General features: G+C 40.6%; 2 protein-coding genes across 2 annotated transcripts in view; both read right to left on the bottom strand.

The window, feature by feature from the left end:
- Positions 1-21884, bottom strand: part of LOC131016908 (uncharacterized) — a 1184262-nt gene that overhangs the window by 339936 nt on the left and 822442 nt on the right. The window lies entirely within an intron of this gene.
- LOC131015729 (uncharacterized) lies at positions 15129-16133 on the bottom strand. Its single transcript, XM_057944149.1, has 2 exons — positions 16014-16133; positions 15129-15437 (listed from the first exon to the last, which is right to left on the bottom strand). Exons 1-2 carry the CDS (start codon positions 16131-16133, stop codon positions 15129-15131), a joined length of 429 nt encoding a protein of 142 aa, XP_057800132.1.

Genomic DNA, 21884 nt, shown 5'->3' with positions numbered 1-21884 from the left:
ATCCTGTAAAGTATAACGTGAGTGGAGAAATGGTCCAACGTTAATTGTGATGTATAGAGGGAGAATTATTATTATAAATAGAATATGCATATTTTTATGGCACAGACGAAAAAGAAAAATTATGCATATTTTTATGGGACCGATGAAGTATTTTTTTGGAGCTTTATATTTAATTTTGACAAACTTTCTCGTCATAGAGAGCTATGTTGTTGGATAAAATTCGCGCCCAATTGGACCCAATACTTCCCATCCCCTCTCCTCTCCTCCCCCATTATTGCCCGTTCTGCCCTCGTCAATTGGACAATGTGTCATTTGCATACATAAAAAATATCATTTACTTATATACAAAGTATCATTTATTTTTATAAAAAATATCATTTGCGAAGTATCACTTGCATTAGAGAAAAATATCAATTTTGTTATTAAAAAGGTCATTTGTAATGTATCGTTTATTTTTATACAAAATATCAGTTGCTTTTATAAAAAATCGCACAAGGATTATCACGATACCTGTAGTAGCCCGCTATTTTATTTTATGATTAAGAGCAACAAATGCAATATTTATTTTTACATCTTTCAGTTGATTTAATCCAGTGATTAATATTCAGTTAACTCAGCTCAGAGTTCTGAATTAGATGCCATTACCTGAGATGACCACGATTGAATTATTGAGTAGTCAATGATTTATTTCAGATTATAACTGACTTAGCAAAGTCATGTTATTTATTAAGTGCAATAGAAATATTATTTATATTATTAGTTGTTATTATTTTTGTACTTGCTTAAGTCGTGAATTTATTCCGGCTTGTGAGGAGAATTAAATCTTTGGATTTAATTTAGATTTTAGTCCGTGAATTAAATCTGCGGATTTAATTTAGATTATTCTAGCAAAGCAGGAAATCAGATATCGAGCAGATATACAAACACGCGATATTAACAAATCCGAAACTAGTATTTTATTAATCACACGTTACTATATTACAGATTTATAACTTCCCACATTGGGTATATCCACCAAATCTTCTATTCTTACTTCCTCGAACTCTATTACATAACCTACTCTAGTACACAATCTGCCAAGAAGCCAATGAAGAAAAGAAGTGGGAGATATGAAATGTCTGGGGCTATACAAAATCTGCAGTAGCCTCCAATTCCCTCCAATCAAGGAAAAGAGTGCTACTTTATCAAAAGAAGGAAAAGAGAAAAGGAGGAAAGAAGAGAACGTGTGAGTGCAACAAAAAGGTGAAAAGAAACATCAAGTACTGTTACAGCACTCCCCTCCCTTCAACTCTGCGGCCACCTACTCACAGTCATGCTATAGTACAAACTAGCGGTCTTTCAGCCGCACACCTTATACCTAATCCTATTCCTTCACTTGTAAGCTCTCTTATGGTATTAAGATAGTCTAATAGCCAACTTCACTTCAAAGAAAAAAACACCAGCCATAATTCTTTTCTTTCTTTTAGGCGCACCAAGGTTCAGAGAGGGAGGGTTATTTCTTTCACTCACAGCCGCTGCTCGACCTTCCTGCTGCCATACCGAACAAGTTTCAGTTCATTGAGACTTCATTAACGTGAGGGACAGAGCTGCCCAACTTCTGCCAAATCCTCAAGGTAAGCTTCGGCTTGAACGTTTCCACCTCCTGCCATAACCTCCACCTGCATTTTAAAGCAATAACACCTTCATCATATTTCAGTTATTCCCCATCTCAATCACCAATATCACAACAGTCAACCAACACAAATATTCTCAAGGTATTACTGTTGTCCCACATATTCAATCCAGTTTGCATTCATACCATTAAGCATGATCCGATTCAAATGATAGATGACCATAAGCTTGATAAACTTAGCAAAGTTACATACTCTATAACAAATAGCATCAGTTACTTCCCTGTTGTATTCATGTCTATAGGACTCATAGCAACTCACATATGCGAATACATGATTTATGACAGTTCACGGAATAGTATGATTCATACATTGAGATATTACCACTGTACATAGAACCAAAGCCATGAGAACCCCTACCACCTTAACAATTAGAAACTGAAGTAGAAGAGAGTAGGACTTAGCTTTAGAAAATGGGACGCGGCCCTGTTCGTTCGAGCCACGAGGCGATGATCGAGCGAAGACTCAACCGTGACGGCGAACCATGGCGACGTGCAGTGGCGCGCTGAACTCGTGCCCAGCAGCGGTGACAGAAATTCGACGGCAAGGGAAAGCTAGGGCTCTTCAGTTATCTTCTTTAGTGGACTTCAAGATCGACTCTCATCGGATTACGGAAGCAGCGACATCATGGAGGAAGGCGGCGGCCGTTCACAGGTCCCGCGGCGGCAGCAGCAGATCGAAGCACAGGCGAGAGTATTAGGGCTCGCTCCCCCTTTTTCCTCGAGCTTGAATTCAAGAAATTGAAAGCGAAGGAAGGCAATGATGGAGGTAAGGGAGGAGGATCGATCGCCGTTCACCAGAATTTCAGGAGCGGCGGCGGCGATTTCTGATTTGGGGAGGAAATCAGGGCTCCTTCTATATTTTGCCTCCTTCCATGAATCGCAAGGGAGAATAGATTGAGAGAGGAAGAACAGGAGGGATGAACGGCGGTCTTCGGTCGCCGGGCTCCGGAGCCGCGGCGGCGGACTCCTTGGCTGAGAACGAGAGAGAGAAGAGAGGGAGGGAGCCGATGTTGGAGTAGAAGAGAGAGATAGAGGCGTGTTTGAGGTTGGGGAGGCGGAGGAACCGAGAATGAAGAGGGAGATAAGAAATGGGCCTATTCCTTATTCTCTAATTGGGCCTATGATTGTTTTAATTGGGCTCCTCCAATTTAAATTATTCGGCCTATTGTTTTAAATCTATTTGGGCCCGTTTTCTTTTTAAATTTTGAGCCCAGACATTATATTTATCTTGGACTGAATGTTTAGTCTCTATAATTGGGTTTATTATTTAGTTGATGGCTGCCATGACTTTTAATTCAAGCTCACTCTTAATTAATTATTAGGCTGTATTATGTTGAGCCTTTTTTTAATTATTTGACTTATATTATTACTTCGATTCATATTTGTCTAGCCCGGGTAATTAGACGCAGCTGCCCAATTACGATTAATTCTTACGAGATTATTAAGCAAATAATTCAATTGAGCTATTTCCTTTTAATCGATTACGGAGCGAGACCTATTATAATTATCAAGTGTGATAGAACACTCTAGATAAGCGGATTCATTATAGTTATTATCCGACCTCATGCGGCGAGCCTTATTTAAGTTATTTATTTAATCCGAGAGTTAGGATTAATAGTAGATTTCCTAGACTATTAAGTCGGAATAATAATTCATGCATAAGGGTCATGCATAGTTAAATTACGCATTCTCATTAATTGAGGATTTTATTCGAGCAGTATCTTATTATATTCTCGTAATAAAGGTCAAGGGCGAGATTGATAATCTGTTGAGGAGCTTTTGTATCACAGAAAATCACTATCAGGTGGGCATTACTTTCATATATATCAGATGAGTTTAAATGTTACGTTCAAGCAAGTTATTTCATGATAAAATCTTTGAGTTAAAGTTATTTCAAGTATTGTCTTGCCATAAAATGTTTAAAATTTAGTATGATATCTATCTGCTTTGGCTTTGCCAATGATGAAATCGAATTCGGGTCCTGAGCAGTTGATAGCTATCCTGCCAGGGCTAGTGTACACCAGTGACCGTGAGTCATCTAGCGGGTTGGCCGGTCAAGTGACCGTGAGAGGTGGCCACCTCTCCGGCACACAGTTCCAGATATGATAGATTACAAGAGAACTTAGACTGCAGTCGAACTTTCAGAATCACAAATGAATTTAGTAAGCTTGGGCCTTTTAGCGAAAAACTCCCTTGCTGTACTGTTTATGATGGCATGACAATTTATAGTTTTGAAGCATGTATTTTTATACTTAGGCATACGTGCCCACTGAGTACTTTTGTACTCAAGCCCTGCATATATTTCTAAATGTGCAGGTTGAGCAGCTGCCGATGGTGATGAAGTGACGAGCGGGACTCTTTTGTCTTATTATGTATTAATGAACTCTAGGGATACATGTCTTCATACATGTAATCAGAACCTTATTCCGCTGCGTACTCAGAAGTTTTATGTTATTTTGGCTAAGTCGGAGTTATCCGAACTTACTAGTTATTTGAGTCTCTACGACTAAACCTCCGTTATATTATAAATATCCCTTTTGTTAACAATGATGAAATACGATCCTTCCTTGTTGATTATTCCCCTTTCTACCCCGCTTCTAATCTCCCTCCATTAGTCACGGTTTCCCCGGCTTAATTATCCTTAATTAAGGCCGGTCGTGACAGAGTGGTATCAGAGCAGTTCATTTGCTCTGAACCCTAGAGTTAACCAATTTTTCTAGTATGATCACTAGTATGAAAGAGTCAGTCGACAAAAGCTCATCACTTCATCACATCGTCATGCTCAGCAAGAAAGAAGGGGGTAATGATTTTAAAATATTGAGAAGTTCACGTTCTATATGAATGTACTGATGCTTACATTCAAGTTTTATGCTTTATTGATTGATTAGATATCTCAATGAACTTAGATGCGTTAAGAATGCATGATCACTGTTACGAGAAGAACAATAGAAGCTAAAAACTCAGTTATATTTCACTATAGCCATGGTGAAGAGCTAAGAAAGAGGAAGAGAATCCAATGAAAGCAGTGCAAGCAGAGTGCCACGCACGAATCACTGAAGCAGGCATAGTTCTTCATTCAGGTTGTTCACGCGAGACGGAGCACCTAATCGACTATTGCCTTCGATGATAGTTTAAGTACAATATTGCTTATAAGTGATGAGTGCGACTGATGTAATCAGTTAGCTAATCCTTAATAAGATGAGACTCGCTTCTAGCCTCGATTATCACTAGCTATGGCTTGAGGATAACCTTCATGATTCATGTATGAACTTCAGAGTTAGACTTACGAGGGGTCAAAATGCTTTGTATATGATGTTATAATATTACGATTAAAGCTATCAGCTTATAGTTTCAGATATTCAGAACCATTCTACTTACAGTACCTATCGCAATAGATAAGGACATGACTGAGAATCCCCATTGATTACGATCACCTACTACGAATTGGAAAGACGAGATGTGATATGGGTACTAGCAGTTACCAACCATTATGATTGATCATAAAAGTTTATGCAAGTGTGTAAGACGAGAGAAGTTCTTGAAGATGGTTTAGAGTTTAATAATAGCTAGAAGCGCTGACAATGGATCAATGCTGAAACAAATGAATTAAGATTCTAATGAGACCCTAAGGATATACTCAAGATAAGTATATATACCTTAAACTATCGAGGACATCGCCTCAGTTAGAACGTCTTGGATTATGCATTTAGTCTGGTAGCCGCAATGAGAGCATTGACTAAGGTCATTCTATGACTTAGCATTACACATGGAGACACATACCCTATAAAGGTGCTCAGATGAGCAAAAGCTATTTCCTTATTGAATGCGTGATGATTCAAAAGGTCTTTTGCAATAACATGGAAGAGTGCTTCAAATTATATGGTTGCATTTCAAGCGCTATGTGAAGGAACACTAAGTACTAGAAGTACTACATTAAGATCATATAGAGAAACATTGTTGAGTAAGGTAGAGCCTACCTTATTTCGCCTATAGAAGATGTTTAAGGATTGCATTAAACTAGGAGGTAGACTCCAAGTTTGAGAAGCTCTAGAATATTCTCAAGGACATGTTCAAGATATTAAGAAGAAAGTGGTGATTTTAGACCAAATATACCTTTTGCAGCCAAGGAACAAGAGTTGCCAAGTTCGGAAAAGTATTTCCGAATGACTGAGAAGTAGTCGTGTCGGACCTGGCCAGTCCACATGGCCAAAATCTCAGTAGTCGTCATATATGGGTCTTTAAACCTATATATTTTAAACCTTCATCTGAAAAGCCAAACGGGTTCAGACTATTCGGTCATTTCGTTTCGACCTTTCAGTCAATTCATTTCTACCCTATGGTTATTCATTTTCAATTGTTTGGCAAATTATTGAAACACTTTGCCTAATTGCAATTTGTGATTTGAATCATTGCGATCTACTAGCTGTTGGTAGATTTTCTGTGACCAAGGATAAACAGATACTCAACAGATTAAATCAGTCAAACACGTATGCTTCAACCCAAGGGTCAAGCACGTGATGCATACAGACAATCTCTTGTGCATTTAGTAGGACGTTATTTGTGTATTTCAAAAACGATCATTTCGATGCTTTTGTATGCCCCTATGTTGGCTTAGTTATTTTGATTAGTATTAGTACGGAGACGCGAAACCTTGGGGCGTTCCGTGACTGAGTACTTTTTGTGATGGCTTCGCTAGGTAGCCAGTTCATCATGTGTGGTACTTAGATAGGTCTTTGAATCTAGACTTTTATGATGATGTAAAGTCCTCATTGAGGCAATTTTCCCTATGATTATATATGGTGACCTTATTGGTTTTTCGCGGCAAGTCGTCCCGCTATGTTTTATTTATATGTTCGCTTAAGTTTTAGTAGGAGCAGAACTCAATGAGTTAAGGAGTAACTATAGAAATGATAGTATGTCCTTATTGTGTTTTAATGCGCTGAGAACTTGTGTTTTGACCTAATAGAATGCCGCCAAAACGAGGACGACCAAGAGGAGGGGGCAGGATTCCCCGAAATGAAGGAAGAGGCCCAGAAACAGGGCCAGAACCAGAAATAGTTCAACCACCTGTTCAGCCAGAACGGCGGATTGAGGAACTATTCTTGCGACAGAATCCACCTACCTTCAACGGGACAGGAGACCCGACAGAAGCTGAAACTTGGGTTCGCGCTATTGAACGCATTTTTAACTTCCTGCGTTGCACCGACCAAGAACGTCTGACTTGTATGTCCTTTCAGTTGACTGGGTCAGCTGATTTCTGGTGGGAAGCAAGGATGAAAACGATGACAGCAGAGCAGTTAGAAAACCTGACTTGGGAACAATTCAAAGCCGGTATATATGACAAGTATATACCCAAGAGCTACCGCAAGAAGAAGGAAGCTGAATTTTACAATCTAAAACAAGGGAAGATGTCGGTAACTCAATACGACAGGATGTTCTGCGATATGTCTAGATATGCGCCGGAACAAGTTGACACAGATGAGAAGATGGCTGAAAAGTTTTGTGCCGGTTTGAGGCACGAAATTAGGATGGCTTTGGCAAGCCACGGAGGATTGTCTTACACTGAGTCGCTCAGCCGAGCGTTAGACATTGAAGCAGCCATGTCAGGAGAAAGACCTGCAACTGTACCTACGCCAGCACCTTCACATGATCAAAATCATAATCAGAATTTTAGAGGAAAGAGGAGATGGGACAACAGTAACCCGAACCAAGGCGAGAAGAGGCCATGGCAGGGACGGGTCTTCCAGTCACAGGGCTATGGAGGCCAGAGTGCACCGAAACAGATGGGAAATAACCAACAGAGGGCCCCACATTGCCCCAAATGTAACAAAAGTCATGTGGGAATCTGTAAGGCCGGAAGTGATAGTTGCTATATTTGCAACCAGGAGGGGCACTATGCAAACCGGTGCCGAATAAGCAACATGGAACGAGTTCAAGGCCAAACCCACCTATCCAGGCTCCACCTCTGCGAGCAATTCAAGCTTTGCCCCAACCATACCCAAGGCAGCAAACACAGTATCAACAGCCACAACAGCACCCATAGCTACAGTACCAACCACAACCTCAACAACCGTATCAGCAACAGGCCCGCCAACAACAGCAGCGACAACAGAAACAACATGAAAAACCTCGTCATGCTAGAGCCTATGCTATGAGGCAGAAGCAGCCCGAGAACAACCAGGGAAACCTGGCAGGTATGGGCATGCTACTCAATACTCCTGTTGTACTTCTATTTGATACGGGCGCATCGCATACTTTCATTTCAAGTACATGTGTTGATACATTAAAACTTAAAATGGAAAGAGCTGATCAGGAGTTGAATATATCATCACCTATAGGAGGGATGACGACAGTAGATCATGTGTGCTTGAACCTAGAACTGAACATAGGGTCCCTCAAGATTGTAGTGAACAACTCGTATGTTATTCCGATGGGAGATGTGGACATAATCCTAGGAATGGACTGGCTAGCCGAGAACTATACCACCATCCTTTGTAACGAAAGACGGATATCGTTTCGACCCCCAGGAAGGGAGCCGTCACATTTCCACGGAATTAGTATGGGAAGAAGAAAGATGATCATCTCCGCCCTACAAGCAACAAAAATGATGAAGAAGGGATACCCAGCTTACCTCGTATACTTGCACGGAGAACTGGGTACTGAAAAGAGCATAAAAGATGTAGCAATTGTACGGGACTTTTCAGATGTATTTCCAGAGATTCTGCCAGGGCCACCACCGGACAGACCAATTGAGTTTACCATTGATTTGGAGCCCGGGGTAGCTCCCATTTCGAAGGCACCGTACCGGATGGCTCCTAAAGAGTTGGAAGAACTCAAGATACAACTGCGAGAACTTTTGGAACTTGGATTCATTAGACCAAGTGTATCACCTTGGGGTGCAACCGTACTTTTTGTGAAGAAAAAGGATGGCACATTGCGAATGTGCATAGACTATAGGGAACTGAACAAAGTGACACTGAAGAACAAATATCCTTTACCAAGGATAGATGACCTTTTTGACCAGCTCAAGGGAGCAAGCGTGTTCTCGAAGATTGATTTGCGGTCTGGTTATCACCAGCTGAAGATTCGACCAGAAGACGTACCTAAGACAACATTTCGAACTAGGTATGGTCACTACGAATTTGTAGTTGTGCCATTCGGGTTAACCAATGCGCCAGCTGTGTTCATGGACCTCATGAATCGAGTATTCCATCCGTATTTAGACAAATTTGTCTTGGTATTCATAGATGACATCCTGATCTACTCGAAGAATGAGAAAGACCATGAGGAACATTTGAGAATTGTTCTAGAAACGTTGAGGACAGAGCGTCTTTATGCCAAATTCAGCAAGTGTGAGTTTTGGCTCAGCGAAGTCACGTTTTAGGACATATTGTGTCATCAGAATGGATTAAAGTGGACCCTGAAAAAGTGCAAGCAGTGCGCGAATGGAGATCGCCTACTAACCCTAATGAGATAAGAAGTTTCTTAGGATTAGCAGGTTACTATCGGAGGTTTATGGAAGGATTTTCTAAAATTGCAAGGCCAATGACGCAACTACTCAGGAAGGGAATAAAATTTTCTTGGACAGAGGAGTGTGAGAAGAGCTTCCAAGAACTCAAGGAAAAGTTGACTACGGCACCAGTATTAGCCGTCCCAACAGCTGATAAGGAATACGTGATCTACACAGACGCGTCCAAAAATGGACTTGGCTGCGTGCTGATGCAAGAAGGAAGAGTGATAGCATATGCGTCACGACAGCTTAGGCCACATGAACTGAATTACCCGACTCATGATCTGGAGTTAGCTGCAGTGGTGCATGCGCTGAAGATTTGGAGACACCACCTATATGGAGTTAGGTGTGAGATATTCACAGACCACAAAAGCCTGAAGTACTTTTTCGAGCAAAAGGACCTTAATATGAGACAGAGGAGATGGCTCGAATTAGTGAAAGATTATGACTGTGGTATTAACTATCACCCGGGTAAGGCCAATGTAGTAGCTGATGCATTGAGCCGTAAAACTCAATCTAGGTTGGGATGTCTCGTCACCCAAAAGAATGAGCTCATCAAAGAGTTTGGAAAAATGAGTATAGAAGTAGTTAAACCACCAGGGACGATAGCAAGCGTTCTTGCAACAATACCTAGCTTGAGAAAGATGATTGTAGAAGCACAAAGAAAAGACGAGAAAATGGAGAAACTACGGGAAGCAGTAAGGAAAGGAGGAGTCAAGAATTATCAAGAAGCAGCAGATAATGCTATCCTCTTTGAGGGAAGGATATGTATTCCCCACGATGATGAGCTTAAGGATCAAATCATGAGTGAGGCTCACGATACCCCTTATACTGCCCACCCAGGGAGTACTAAGATGTATCAGGACCTAAAGAAACACTTTTGGTGGGAAGGCATGAAGAGAGACATAGCGTCATTTGTGGAGAAATGCCTGGCATGCCAACAGGTGAAGGCTTTACACCAAAGGCCATATGGAAAACTACAACCGTTGGAAATTCCAGAATGGAAGTGGGAGCACATTGCAATGGATTTTGTGACCAGTTTGCCCAAGATAAGGAAATGAAACACTGCCATTTGGGTAATAGTGGATCGACTCACGAAGTGTGCTCATTTTATACCAATACCAATCACCTACGAGTTAGACAAGCTAGTTCAGTTGTATGTTCGAGAGATTGTGCGCTCACACGGCGTGCCCGTGTCGATCACTTCAGATCGAAATTCAAAGTTACTCTAAATTTTGGATGAGCTTACAAAAGGAGTTAAAAACGGGGCTAAATTTTAGCACCGCCTTCCACCCGCAGACAGATGGGCAGTCGGAAAGGACAATTCAGACTCTCGAAGACATGTTGAGAACAGTGGTGTTAGACAGAGGTGGAAGTTGGGAATCAGTGTTGCCGCTGATTGAGTTTGCCTACAACAATAGCTACCAGGCGACCATTGACATGGCACCTTACGAGGCGTTGTATGGAAGAAAATGCAGATCACCACTTTACTGTGATGAAGTGGGTGAGAGAAAAATCCTAGGACCGGACACGGTCAGCGAAATAATTGAGATAGTTTGTCATATTAGAGAAAGAATAAAAGAAGCACAAGATAGACAGAAATCGTATGCTGATATGCGCCGAACTAAGTTAGATTTTAAAGTAGGAGGCAAAGTCTTCCTAAAAGTATTACCCTCCAAGGGAATAACTAGGATTGACGTAAAAGAAAAGATTACACCACAACTTGTGCGACCATATGAGATTTTAGAAAATAGGCCCAATAGCCTATAGATTGGTGTTACCGCCAAATTATGAGAATGTCCAATGTTTTTCACATATCCCAACTCAAGAAGTATGTTTTGGATCCAAATGACGTGATCCACCCAAAACGAAATGATCCTTAGCCCAAATTTGAGCTATTAAGAAAAGCCAAAAGACATCTTGGATCGTTAAGAGCAACCGCTTAGAAACGAGTTCATCACTTTGGTGAAAATCCATGGAGACACCATGGATAAGAAGAAACTACATGAAAGCTTGAAGGTAAGATGCTAGAAAGATATCAGAACTTTAGCGATGATATGCAAATTTCGGGACGAAATTTTTGTTAAGAGGGGTAGTATGTAGTAGCCCGCTATTTTATTTTATGATTAAGAGCAACAAATGCAATATTTATTTTTACATCTTTCAGTTGATTTAATCCAGTGATTAATATTCAGTTAACTCAGCTCAGAGTTCTGAATTAGATGCCATTACCTGAGATGACCACGATTGAATTATTGAGTAGTCAATGATTTATTTCAGATTATAACTGACTTAGCAAAGTCATGTTATTTATTAAGTGCAATAGAAATATTATTTATATTATTAGTTGTTATTATTTTTGTACTTGCTTAAGTCGTGAATTTATTCCGGCTTGTGAGGAGAATTAAATCTTTGGATTTAATTTAGATTTTAGTCCGTGAATTAAATCTGCGGATTTAATTTAGATTATTCTAGCAAAGCAGGAAATCAGATATCGAGCAGATATACAAACACGCGATATTAACAAATCCGAAACTAGTATTTTATTAATCACACGTTACTATATTACAGATTTATAACTTCCCACATTGGGTATATCCACCAAATCTTCTATTCTTACTTCCTCGAACTCTATTACATAACCTACTCTAGTACACAATCTGCCAAGAAGCCAATGAAGAAAAGAAGTGGGAGATATGAAATGTCTGGGGCTATACAAAATCTGCAGTAGCCTCCAATTCCCTCCAATCAAGGAAAAGAGTGCTACTTTATCAAAAGAAGGAAAAGAGAAAAGGAGGAAAGAAGAGAACGTGTGAGTGCAACAAAAAGGTGAAAAGAAACATCAAGTACTGTTACAGCACTCCCCTCCCTTCAACTCTGCGGCCACCTACTCACAGTCATGCTATAGTACAAACTAGCGGTCTTTCAGCCGCACACCTTATACCTAATCCTATTCCTTCACTTGTAAGCTCTCTTATGGTATTAAGATAGTCTAATAGCCAACTTCACTTCAAAGAAAAAAACACCAGCCATAATTCTTTTCTTTCTTTTAGGCGCACCAAGGTTCAGAGAGGGAGGGTTATTTCTTTCACTCACAGCCGCTGCTCGACCTTCCTGCTGCCATACCGAACAAGTTTCAGTTCATTGAGACTTCATTAACGTGAGGGACAGAGCTGCCCAACTTCTGCCAAATCCTCAAGGTAAGCTTCGGCTTGAACGTTTCCACCTCCTGCCATAACCTCCACCTGCATTTTAAAGCAATAACACCTTCATCATATTTCAGTTATTCCCCATCTCAATCACCAATATCACAACAGTCAACCAACACAAATATTCTCAAGGTATTACTGTTGTCCCACATATTCAATCCAGTTTGCATTCATACCATTAAGCATGATCCGATTCAAATGATAGATGACCATAAGCTTGATAAACTTAGCAAAGTTACATACTCTATAACAAATAGCATCAGTTACTTCCCTGTTGTATTCATGTCTATAGGACTCATAGCAACTCACATATGCGAATACATGATTTATGACAGTTCACGGAATAGTATGATTCATACATTGAGATATTACCACTGTACATAGAACCAAAGCCATGAGAACCCCTACCACCTTAACAATTAGAAACTGAAGTAGAAGAGAGTAGGACTTAGCTTTAGAAAATGGGACGCGGCCCTGTTCGTTCGAGCCACGAGGCGATGATCGAGCGAAGACTCAACCGTGACGGCGAACCATGGCGACGTGCAGTGGCGCGCTGAACTCGTGCCCAGCAGCGGTGACAGAAATTCGACGGCAAGGGAAAGCTAGGGCTCTTCAGTTATCTTCTTTAGTGGACTTCAAGATCGACTCTCATCGGATTACGGAAGCAGCGACATCATGGAGGAAGGCGGCGGCCGTTCACAGGTCCCGCGGCGGCAGCAGCAGATCGAAGCACAGGCGAGAGTATTAGGGCTCGCTCCCCCTTTTTCCTCGAGCTTGAATTCAAGAAATTGAAAGCGAAGGAAGGCAAGGATGGAGGTAAGGGAGGAGGATCGATCGCCGTTCACCAGAATTTCAGGAGCGGCGGCGGCGATTTCTGATTTGGGGAGGAAATCAGGGCTCCTTCTATATTTTGCCTCCTTCCATGAATCGCAAGGGAGAATAGATTGAGAGAGGAGAAGAACAGGAGGGATGAATGGCGGTCTTCGGTCGCCGGGCTCCGGAGCCGCGGCGGCGAACTCCTTGGCTGAGAACGAGAGAGAGAAGAGAGGGAGGGAGCCGATGTTGGAGTAGAAGAGAGAGATAGAGGCGTGTTTGAGGTTGGGGAGGCGGAGGAACCGAGAATGAAGAGGGAGATAAGAAATGGGCCTATTCCTTATTCTCTAATTGGGCCTATGATTGTTTTAATTGGGCTCCTCCAATTTAAATTATTCGGCCTATTGTTTTAAATCTATTTGGGCCCGTTTTCTTTTTAAATTTTGAGCCCAGACATTATATTTATCTTGGACTGAATGTTTAGTCTCTATAATTGGGTTTATTATTTAGTTGATGGCTGCCATGACTTTTAATTCAAGCTCACTCTTAATTAATTATTAGGCTGTATTATGTTGAGCCTTTTTTTAATTATTTGACTTATATTATTACTTCGATTCATATTTGTCTAGCCCGGGTAATTAGACGCAGCTGCCCAATTACGATTAATTCTTACGAGATTATTAAGCAAATAATTCAATTGAGCTATTTCCTTTTAATCGATTACGGAGCGAGACCTATTATAATTATCAAGTGTGATAGAACACTCTAGATAAGCGGATTCATTATAGTTATTATCCGACCTCATGCGGCGAGCCTTATTTAAGTTATTTATTTAATCCGAGAGTTAGGATTAATAGTAGATTTCCTAGACTATTAAGTCGGAATAATAATTCATGCATAAGGGTCATGCATAGTTAAATTACGCATTCTCATTAATTGAGGATTTTATTCGAGCAGTATCTTATTATATTCTCGTAATAAAGGTCAAGGGCGAGATTGATAATCTGTTGAGGAGCTTTTGTATCACAGAAAATCACTATCAGGTGGGCATTACTTTCATATATATCAGATGAGTTTAAATGTTACGTTCAAGCAAGTTATTTCATGATAAAATCTTTGAGTTAAAGTTATTTCAAGTATTGTCTTGCCATAAAATGTTTAAAATTTAGTATGATATCTATCTGCTTTGGCTTTGCCAATGATGAAATCGAATTCGGGTCCTGAGCAGTTGATAGCTATCCTGCCAGGGCTAGTGTACACCAGTGACCGTGAGTCATCTAGCGGGTTGGCCGGTCAAGTGACCGTGAGAGGTGGCCACCTCTCCGGCACACAGTTCCAGATATGATAGATTACAAGAGAACTTAGACTGCAGTCGAACTTTCAGAATCACAAATGAATTTAGTAAGCTTGGGCCTTTTAGCGAAAAACTCCCTTGCTGTACTGTTTATGATGGCATGACAATTTATAGTTTTGAAGCATGTATTTTTATACTTAGGCATACGTGCCCACTGAGTACTTTTGTACTCAAGCCCTGCATATATTTCTAAATGTGCAGGTTGAGCAGCTGCCGATGGTGATGAAGTGACGAGCGGGACTCTTTTGTCTTATTATGTATTAATGAACTCTAGGGATACATGTCTTCATACATGTAATCAGAACCTTATTCCGCTGCGTACTCAGAAGTTTTATGTTATTTTGGCTAAGTCGGAGTTATCCGAACTTACTAGTTATTTGAGTCTCTACGACTAAACCTCCGTTATATTATAAATATCCCTTTTGTTAACAATGATGAAATACGATCCTTCCTTGTTGATTATTCCCCTTTCTACCCCGCTTCTAATCTCCCTCCATTAGTCACGGTTTCCCCGGCTTAATTATCCTTAATTAAGGCCGGTCGTGACACCACCGGACAATTGTTCCATGTCTAGTGCCTGCGATCCAGGCTCCATAGCATCTCGGGGAACCCGTGCTTTTCCTCGTGCAGTGCAAGAAGCCTTTGATAGTCAATGGACGTCGGCCTCCTCAAGTATTTCGCACTGAGGAGTTGGACGATGGCTCGACAAAATTTTGTTAAGAACTCCAACGATGTGGACTCCGCAATCCGCAAGTACTCATCGTATTGGTCAGTTGCACCTCCATTTGCAAGTTGTCGAATAGCAACGATGCATTTCTGCAACGGTGTAAAGCTAGGTCTGCCAAGTGCGTCTGGACGTTGTTGGAAGTAAGGATCGGACTGCACGACGTTGACGATGCGCAAAAACAAGGGACGACACACATGGAAATGGCTCCGAAAGAAAGAATCGATGTAGACAAGATTTGGGGCAAAATAATCCCCGTAAAGCCATTGTGCGACGGGTTCACGATCCCGACGAATGTAAGTTTTCTTCGTCTGTCTCCTTCATCTAGGAAGGCTTTCTGACGGACCAACAACGTTTGAAATTTCATAAAATTACGATACAAGTTGGGCGAATTGGACATCTCGTTGCTCATCGGAGCTTGAGTCGGAGGAAGATTGGAAATATAATGATGGCATTTTGCTAGAGAAAAGAAAATTATATGAAGATTGGGAAGAAAAATAGTATGTGAAATGAAGTAGAAATTAAGTGGATTTTATAGGAAAAAAAGAAGAAGAAAGGTTAAGGTGCAGATAGGCCCCTATAGTGTATTGCTCTCCATACTCACTGTGTGTGCAAATAGGCCCCCAAAATTCAAAAAATCGATCAATTAAGCCCGTTTGACTAACCGTTGTTGGTCAAACATTAGTCCATTTTTTTAAACCCCCAATTTCTTTTTTACTTTCAATTTCTACCCTCAATTCCAATTCATCCACCGCCGACATCTCCCTCAGACTCTCTTCTCTTCCGGCGGTGACGAGGCCACCAGTCACCTCTTCTTCGCTTGAGGCAAACGCAAAATCATTTTGATCCATCCTATTCAAAGCATTTAAATGTGTATACTAAATAGATATATACACAAGAATCAAAGAACAAGTCATAACGCAATAATCTGCAAATATATCTACTAATTCTTATTCAATTACAACTCAATTCACACAACACGAAACAACAAAATTCAAAATCATGATTCAAAAAATTAGTAATTGTAAGGACTTACATTTTTTTTAATGTTTACTGATAACGAAAGAAAAACTCCATACCTTATCATTTTTGTCAAAAGTTTTCTTTGGCTGAATCAGGATTCAGGGAGGAAGGTGTGTGTATAAGGAGCGAAATTCAAAAAGAAAAGTTGTAGGACGATTAAGAGGGTTTTGGAGAGCTTGTGGCCGCTTAAAATCAGATTCTAAATAAATAGAATCGGGCTTTTAATGTAGTGACCCGCTCTTTTATATATTTTAAATCCAGTAATGAGTGTTTATTTTTGTTCATCAGTAAATGAAAACGGTTATTATCCTGATATGAATTCAGCTTATGATCCTGAATTTATATTGTTAAAGCAGTCAATGCTATTATTTCAGAATTATAACTGACTTAGCAAAGTCACGTTAATTAATTAAGCGAGATGAGACTATCGATTCTATTATTTATAATTACTTAAGTCGTGGATTATTTCCGGCTTGTGAATTAAATCTACGGATTTAATTTAGATTTATTTTACAGTCCATCGATGCTAGCAAGCAAGAAATCAAATATCGTGCGAGTATATATATATACGCTACATTAGTAAGAATTCAAGATTAGTATTTCATTAAGCGCGTTACTGTACTACAAGTTTATAATTCCCAAGAGGCAAGAGCTGTACTTCAGCCATATCCCACATTACTACACATCAAATGCAACACCATTCCTTGTTTAATACCATCAGCCGACAAGGAATCAATAAAGGAAAATCATTAAAGCAATAAAGGAAAATCATTAAGGTTAGTGGAAAGAAATAAGTGTGCTGCCACCATCCTTTGTTCCCCACCTCTTCAACCACCAAAAGCCATGCTTTCTCTCCCTCTACAGCCACCAACTTCACTCCTTATTATATCACCCACCAAATCCTTCTCTCTTTACGCATCAACAGCTTGAGGAAGTTGCATAATTGCTGCAAGATTCGAGAGGTAAGATTGACCTGATCCTCTCCAGTTTCTTCCTAAGTTCCTCCTGCATTGTTAAGCAAACAAAATACACAATTTGTTTTCAGCTATCTTCTCATTGAACTCAACATCACCGCAGCCAACCAAAAGCACAAACATTCAAGGTAATCATGCTATCCTAATATTCAATTCAGTTCACATCCATATCTTACATATCACAGTTCATCTGCATCAAATAGGGAAGATATGTCGTACAGTAGAGAGATCATAAGTTTCACAATCTGATGCACTCTAGAATAGCAAGTTATAAGCATCTTGAACTTAGTAAACACCCAACTATGCGATCATGAACAAGTGACAGATTACATAGGAGTAAACGAGCATAATTTGAGTTATGCAAAACAAGAAGATTTCACCTTGTCTAGTTCACGTTTTCGAATCGATAAAAAGGAAGAATGACTAGAGAACTTAGCTTTAGGATGAGTGGTACTGGACTGTCGGAGCTCTGCGACTCACGGCGACGGCGGCTCCGGAAGAGGCGACTGCCGGACTCTTGCTGTTGACAACAGCGGCTGGCGGCGCTCCCAGGCGGCGGCGGCGAGCGGTGAAGGGTAGAAGACTCCCGACCTCAGCGGCGAATCTCGCCGATTCTGGAGTGCAGCGGCACGGCGAAGCCGGCCTTCCAGTAGCAGCAGCGGCGTCGGGGCTCGGCGGAAATCGGGTGACAGCGGCGGCAGCATCGTGAATGGGGCAACGGCGCTGAATCGTCGGTCTTCCACAGACGGTGAGACGGCGGCAGAACCATGGCGGCAGTGCCTCGCCGTTGCCAGCAGAGGGAGATGGAGAGGCAGCTAGCGGTTGTGTCACCGTCGGAGGAAAACGATGGAGGTGGTGGACGTCGTGCTGGCCGGATTTGGTAGGCTGGGGACGAGTTCTCGACGAGAACCAAGAAAAAGATAGAGAGAGATCTGAAATTAAGAGGAAGGAATTGAAGAGAGGAGGAGGTGTCGGACTTTGGCGAGGTAGAAGCTGACTCGCCGGATTGTGGAGCGGCGATGGCGGGCGCCTCGGCTGGAGATGGATCGAGAGAGAGAGAGAGAACCGAAGGGAGAGAGAGCTCGACTGATATGAGAAAGAGATAGAGTTTTCGACTGATTTGAGAGAAAAGGGGCTCGACTGATCTGGGAGTGAAAGAGAGAGAGAGAGTAATTGATTTGGGCCTTTTCATTTAATTCTTTGGGCTTGATTAATTTTAATTGTTTGGGCTTTCCTCTAATTTATGTGGGCCGAAATTTTGAGCTTATTTTTAATGAAATTGGGCTTCCAATTTTAATTGCTTGGGCTTTCATATTTAAATTTGAATTGGGCCAGTCTTTTATTTAATTGGCTCTTCTCATTGTTTTTATTGGGCTTGAATTAATTTAAGGAATTGGGCTTGTCTTTTAATTCTTTGGGCTGCTGTATCATATCAACTGAGCCGAGTTTTATTTAATTTTAAGCTCAGAATAATTCATTCTATTCTTGGGCTAATTTTAAATTATGGACTGGAATTTTATTTAGTTGGGCCTTACATGATTTATTTATTGAGCCCAACTATTCATTATTTAATCATTTGGGCCAAGATTTATTTAATTACTAAGCCCAATGAATTATTTCAATTGGACCTTTCATTTTAGCTATCCAGGCCCATTTCTACTTAATTAATTATTGGGCTACCTTATGTTGAGCCTTTTAATTATTCGAACTCATAACATTTCAAATTCTCATTATTAAGCCCGGTTGATTATGAGTTTATAAAGCGAATAAACTGAAGTATTTAATTATTTTCTATCGACTACGAGGAGCGGGATTTATTTAATTGGTGGATTAGAACACCCTAAGATAACGGATAAAATTTTATTAATTATCCGGTTTCATGAGACGAGAATTAGCTTTTGTTTAAATCCGATAGCCTGGATTAACAATAGAAATTCCCTGATTATTATCTCAGAATAATAGTTCATGCATACGAGATTCATGCATAGTTTAATTACGCATTCTCATTTAATTGAGAATTTTCCCTCGATTTAAAGTCTTACGTTATTTTCTCGGATTAAAGGTAAAGCGCGAGAGTAATAATAGCCAGTCAAGGAGCTACTTTACCAAAGCAAAAGTTGCTATCAGGTGGGTTACTTTCATATATATCAAATGAGTTTAATGTTATGTTTGAACAGTTATTTCATTGCAAAATCTTTGAACTGAAAATTATTTCAACTGTTGTCTTGCCATAAATGTTTCAATGTTTGGTATGATATCTATCTGATGTGGCTTTGCCAGTTATTATGAAATCGAATTCGGGTCCTGAGCAGTTGATAGCTATCCTGCCAGGGCTAGTGTACACCAGTGACCGTGAGTCATCTAGCGGGTTGGCCGGTCAAGTGTCCGTGAGAGGTGGCCACCTCTCCGGCACACAGTTCCAGATATGATAGATTACAAGAGAACTTAGTCTGCAGACGAACTTTAAGAATCACAAATGAATTTAGTAAGCTTGGGCCTTTTTAGCGAAAAACTCCCTTGCTGTACTGTTTATGATGGCATGACAATTTACAACTTTACGAAGCATGTTATATTTCATAGTAGGCATATGTGCCCACTGAGTACTTTTGTACTCAGCCCTGCATATATTTCTAAATGTGCAGGTTGAGCAGCTGCCGATGGTGATGAAGTGACGAGCGGGACTCTTTTGTCTTATTATGTATTAATGAACTCTAGGGTTACATGTCTTCATACATGTAATCAGAACCTTATTTCGCTGCGTACTCAGAAGTTTTATGTTATTTTGGATAAGTCAGAGTTATCCGAACTTACTAGTTATTTGAGTCTATACGACTAAAACTTCCGTTATATTATAAATATTCCCTGTTGTTAACAATGATGAATGCGATCCTTTCTTGTTTGATTATTCCCCTTTCTACCCCGCTTCTAATCTCCCTCCATTAGTCACTGGTTTCCCCGGCTTAATTATCCTTAACTAGGGCCGGTCGTGACAGAGTGGTATCAGAGCAGTTCATTTGCTCTGAACCCTAGAGTTAGCCATTTTTCTAGTATGATCACTAATATATATGAGTCAGTCAACCAAAGCTCATCACTTCATCACATCGTCATGCTCAGCAAGAAAGAAGGTGGTAATGATTTTAAAACATTGAGAAGTTCACGTTTTATATGAATGTACTGATGCTTACATTCAAGGTGTATGCTTTATTGATTGATTAGATATCTCCATGAACTTAGATGCGTTAAGAATGCATGATCACTGTTACGAGAAAAACAATAGAAGCTAGAAACTCAGTTATATTTCACTATAGCCATGGTGAATAGCTAAGAAAGAGGAAGAGAATCCAATGAAAGCAGTGCAAGCGGAGTGCCACGCACGAATCACTGATGCAGGCATAGTTCTTCATTCAGGTTGTTCACGCGAGACGAAGCACCTAATCGACTATTGCCTTATTCGATGATAGTTTAAGTATGATATTGCTTATAGCGATGAGTGCGACTTATGTAATCAGTTAGCTAATCCCTAATAAGCTGAGACTCGCTTCTAGCCTCGATTATCACTAGCTATGGCTTAAGGATAACCTTCATGATTCATGTATGAACTTCAGAGTTAGACTTACGAGGGGTCAAAATGCTTTGTATATAATGTTATAATATTACGATTAAAGCTATCAGCTTATAGTTTCAGATATTTGGAACCATTCTACTTACAGTACCAGGGCTAGAACAAAACATGGCCTCACCACCCATACAACCAGAACATAGAATAGAAGAACTATTCTTATGACATAGTCCTCATTGATACTAATTTCCATGAATATATAGTGACCTTATTGGTCTTTCGCGGCAAGTCGTTCCGCTATGTTCTATTTATATGTTCGCTTAAGTTTTAGCAGGAGCAGAACTCGATGAGTTAAGGAGTAACTATAAAAATGATAGTATGTCCTTATTGCGTTTTAATGCGCTGACAACTTGTGTTTTGACTCATTAGAATGCCACCGAAACGAGGGCGTCCGAGAGGAGGGGGAAGGATTCCCCGGAATGATGAGAGAGGCCCAGAAGCAAGACTAGAACCTGAAATAGTACAACCACCTGTTCAGCCAGAACGACGGATTGAAGAATTATTCTTACGACAGAACCCACCTACATTCAACGGGACAGGAGACCCGGCAGAAGCTGAAACTTGGGTTCGCGCTATTGAACGCATTTTCAACTTCCTGCGTTGCACCGACCAAGAACGTCTGACTTGTATGTCCTTTCAGTTGACTGGGTCAGCTGATTTCTGGTGGGAAGCAAGGATGAAAACGATGACAGCAGAGCAGTTGGAAAACCTGACTTGGGAACAATTCAAAGCCGGTATATATGACAAGTATATACCCAAGAGCTACCGCAAGAAAAAGGAGGCTGAATTTTACAATCTAAAACAAGGGAAGATGTCGGTAACTCAATACGACAGGATGTTCTGCGATATGTCTAGATATGCGCCGGAACAAGTTGACACAGATGATAAGATGGCTGAAAAGTTTTGTGCCGGACTGAGGCACGAGATTAGGATGGCTTTGGCAAGCCACGGAGGATTGTCTTACACTGAGTCGCTCAGCCGAGCGT

Source organism: Salvia miltiorrhiza, chromosome 3 (assembly GCF_028751815.1).
Source record: "Salvia miltiorrhiza cultivar Shanhuang (shh) chromosome 3, IMPLAD_Smil_shh, whole genome shotgun sequence".
Classification (NCBI taxonomy): Eukaryota; Viridiplantae; Streptophyta; class Magnoliopsida; order Lamiales; family Lamiaceae; genus Salvia; species Salvia miltiorrhiza.
Note: the sequence above shows the minus strand (reverse complement) of the source record. Positions and strands in the feature narration are given on the sequence as shown.

Coding starts and splice junctions, on each gene's coding strand:
- LOC131015729 (XM_057944149.1), bottom strand. CDS start 16,133: ATGGATCAAAATGATTTTGCGTTTGCCTCAAGCGAAGAAGAGGTGACT. Junction 15,438..16,013: donor TGGATGAATTGGAATTGAGG/GTAGAAATTGAA, acceptor AACGTCGTGCAG/TCCGATCCTTACTTCCAACA.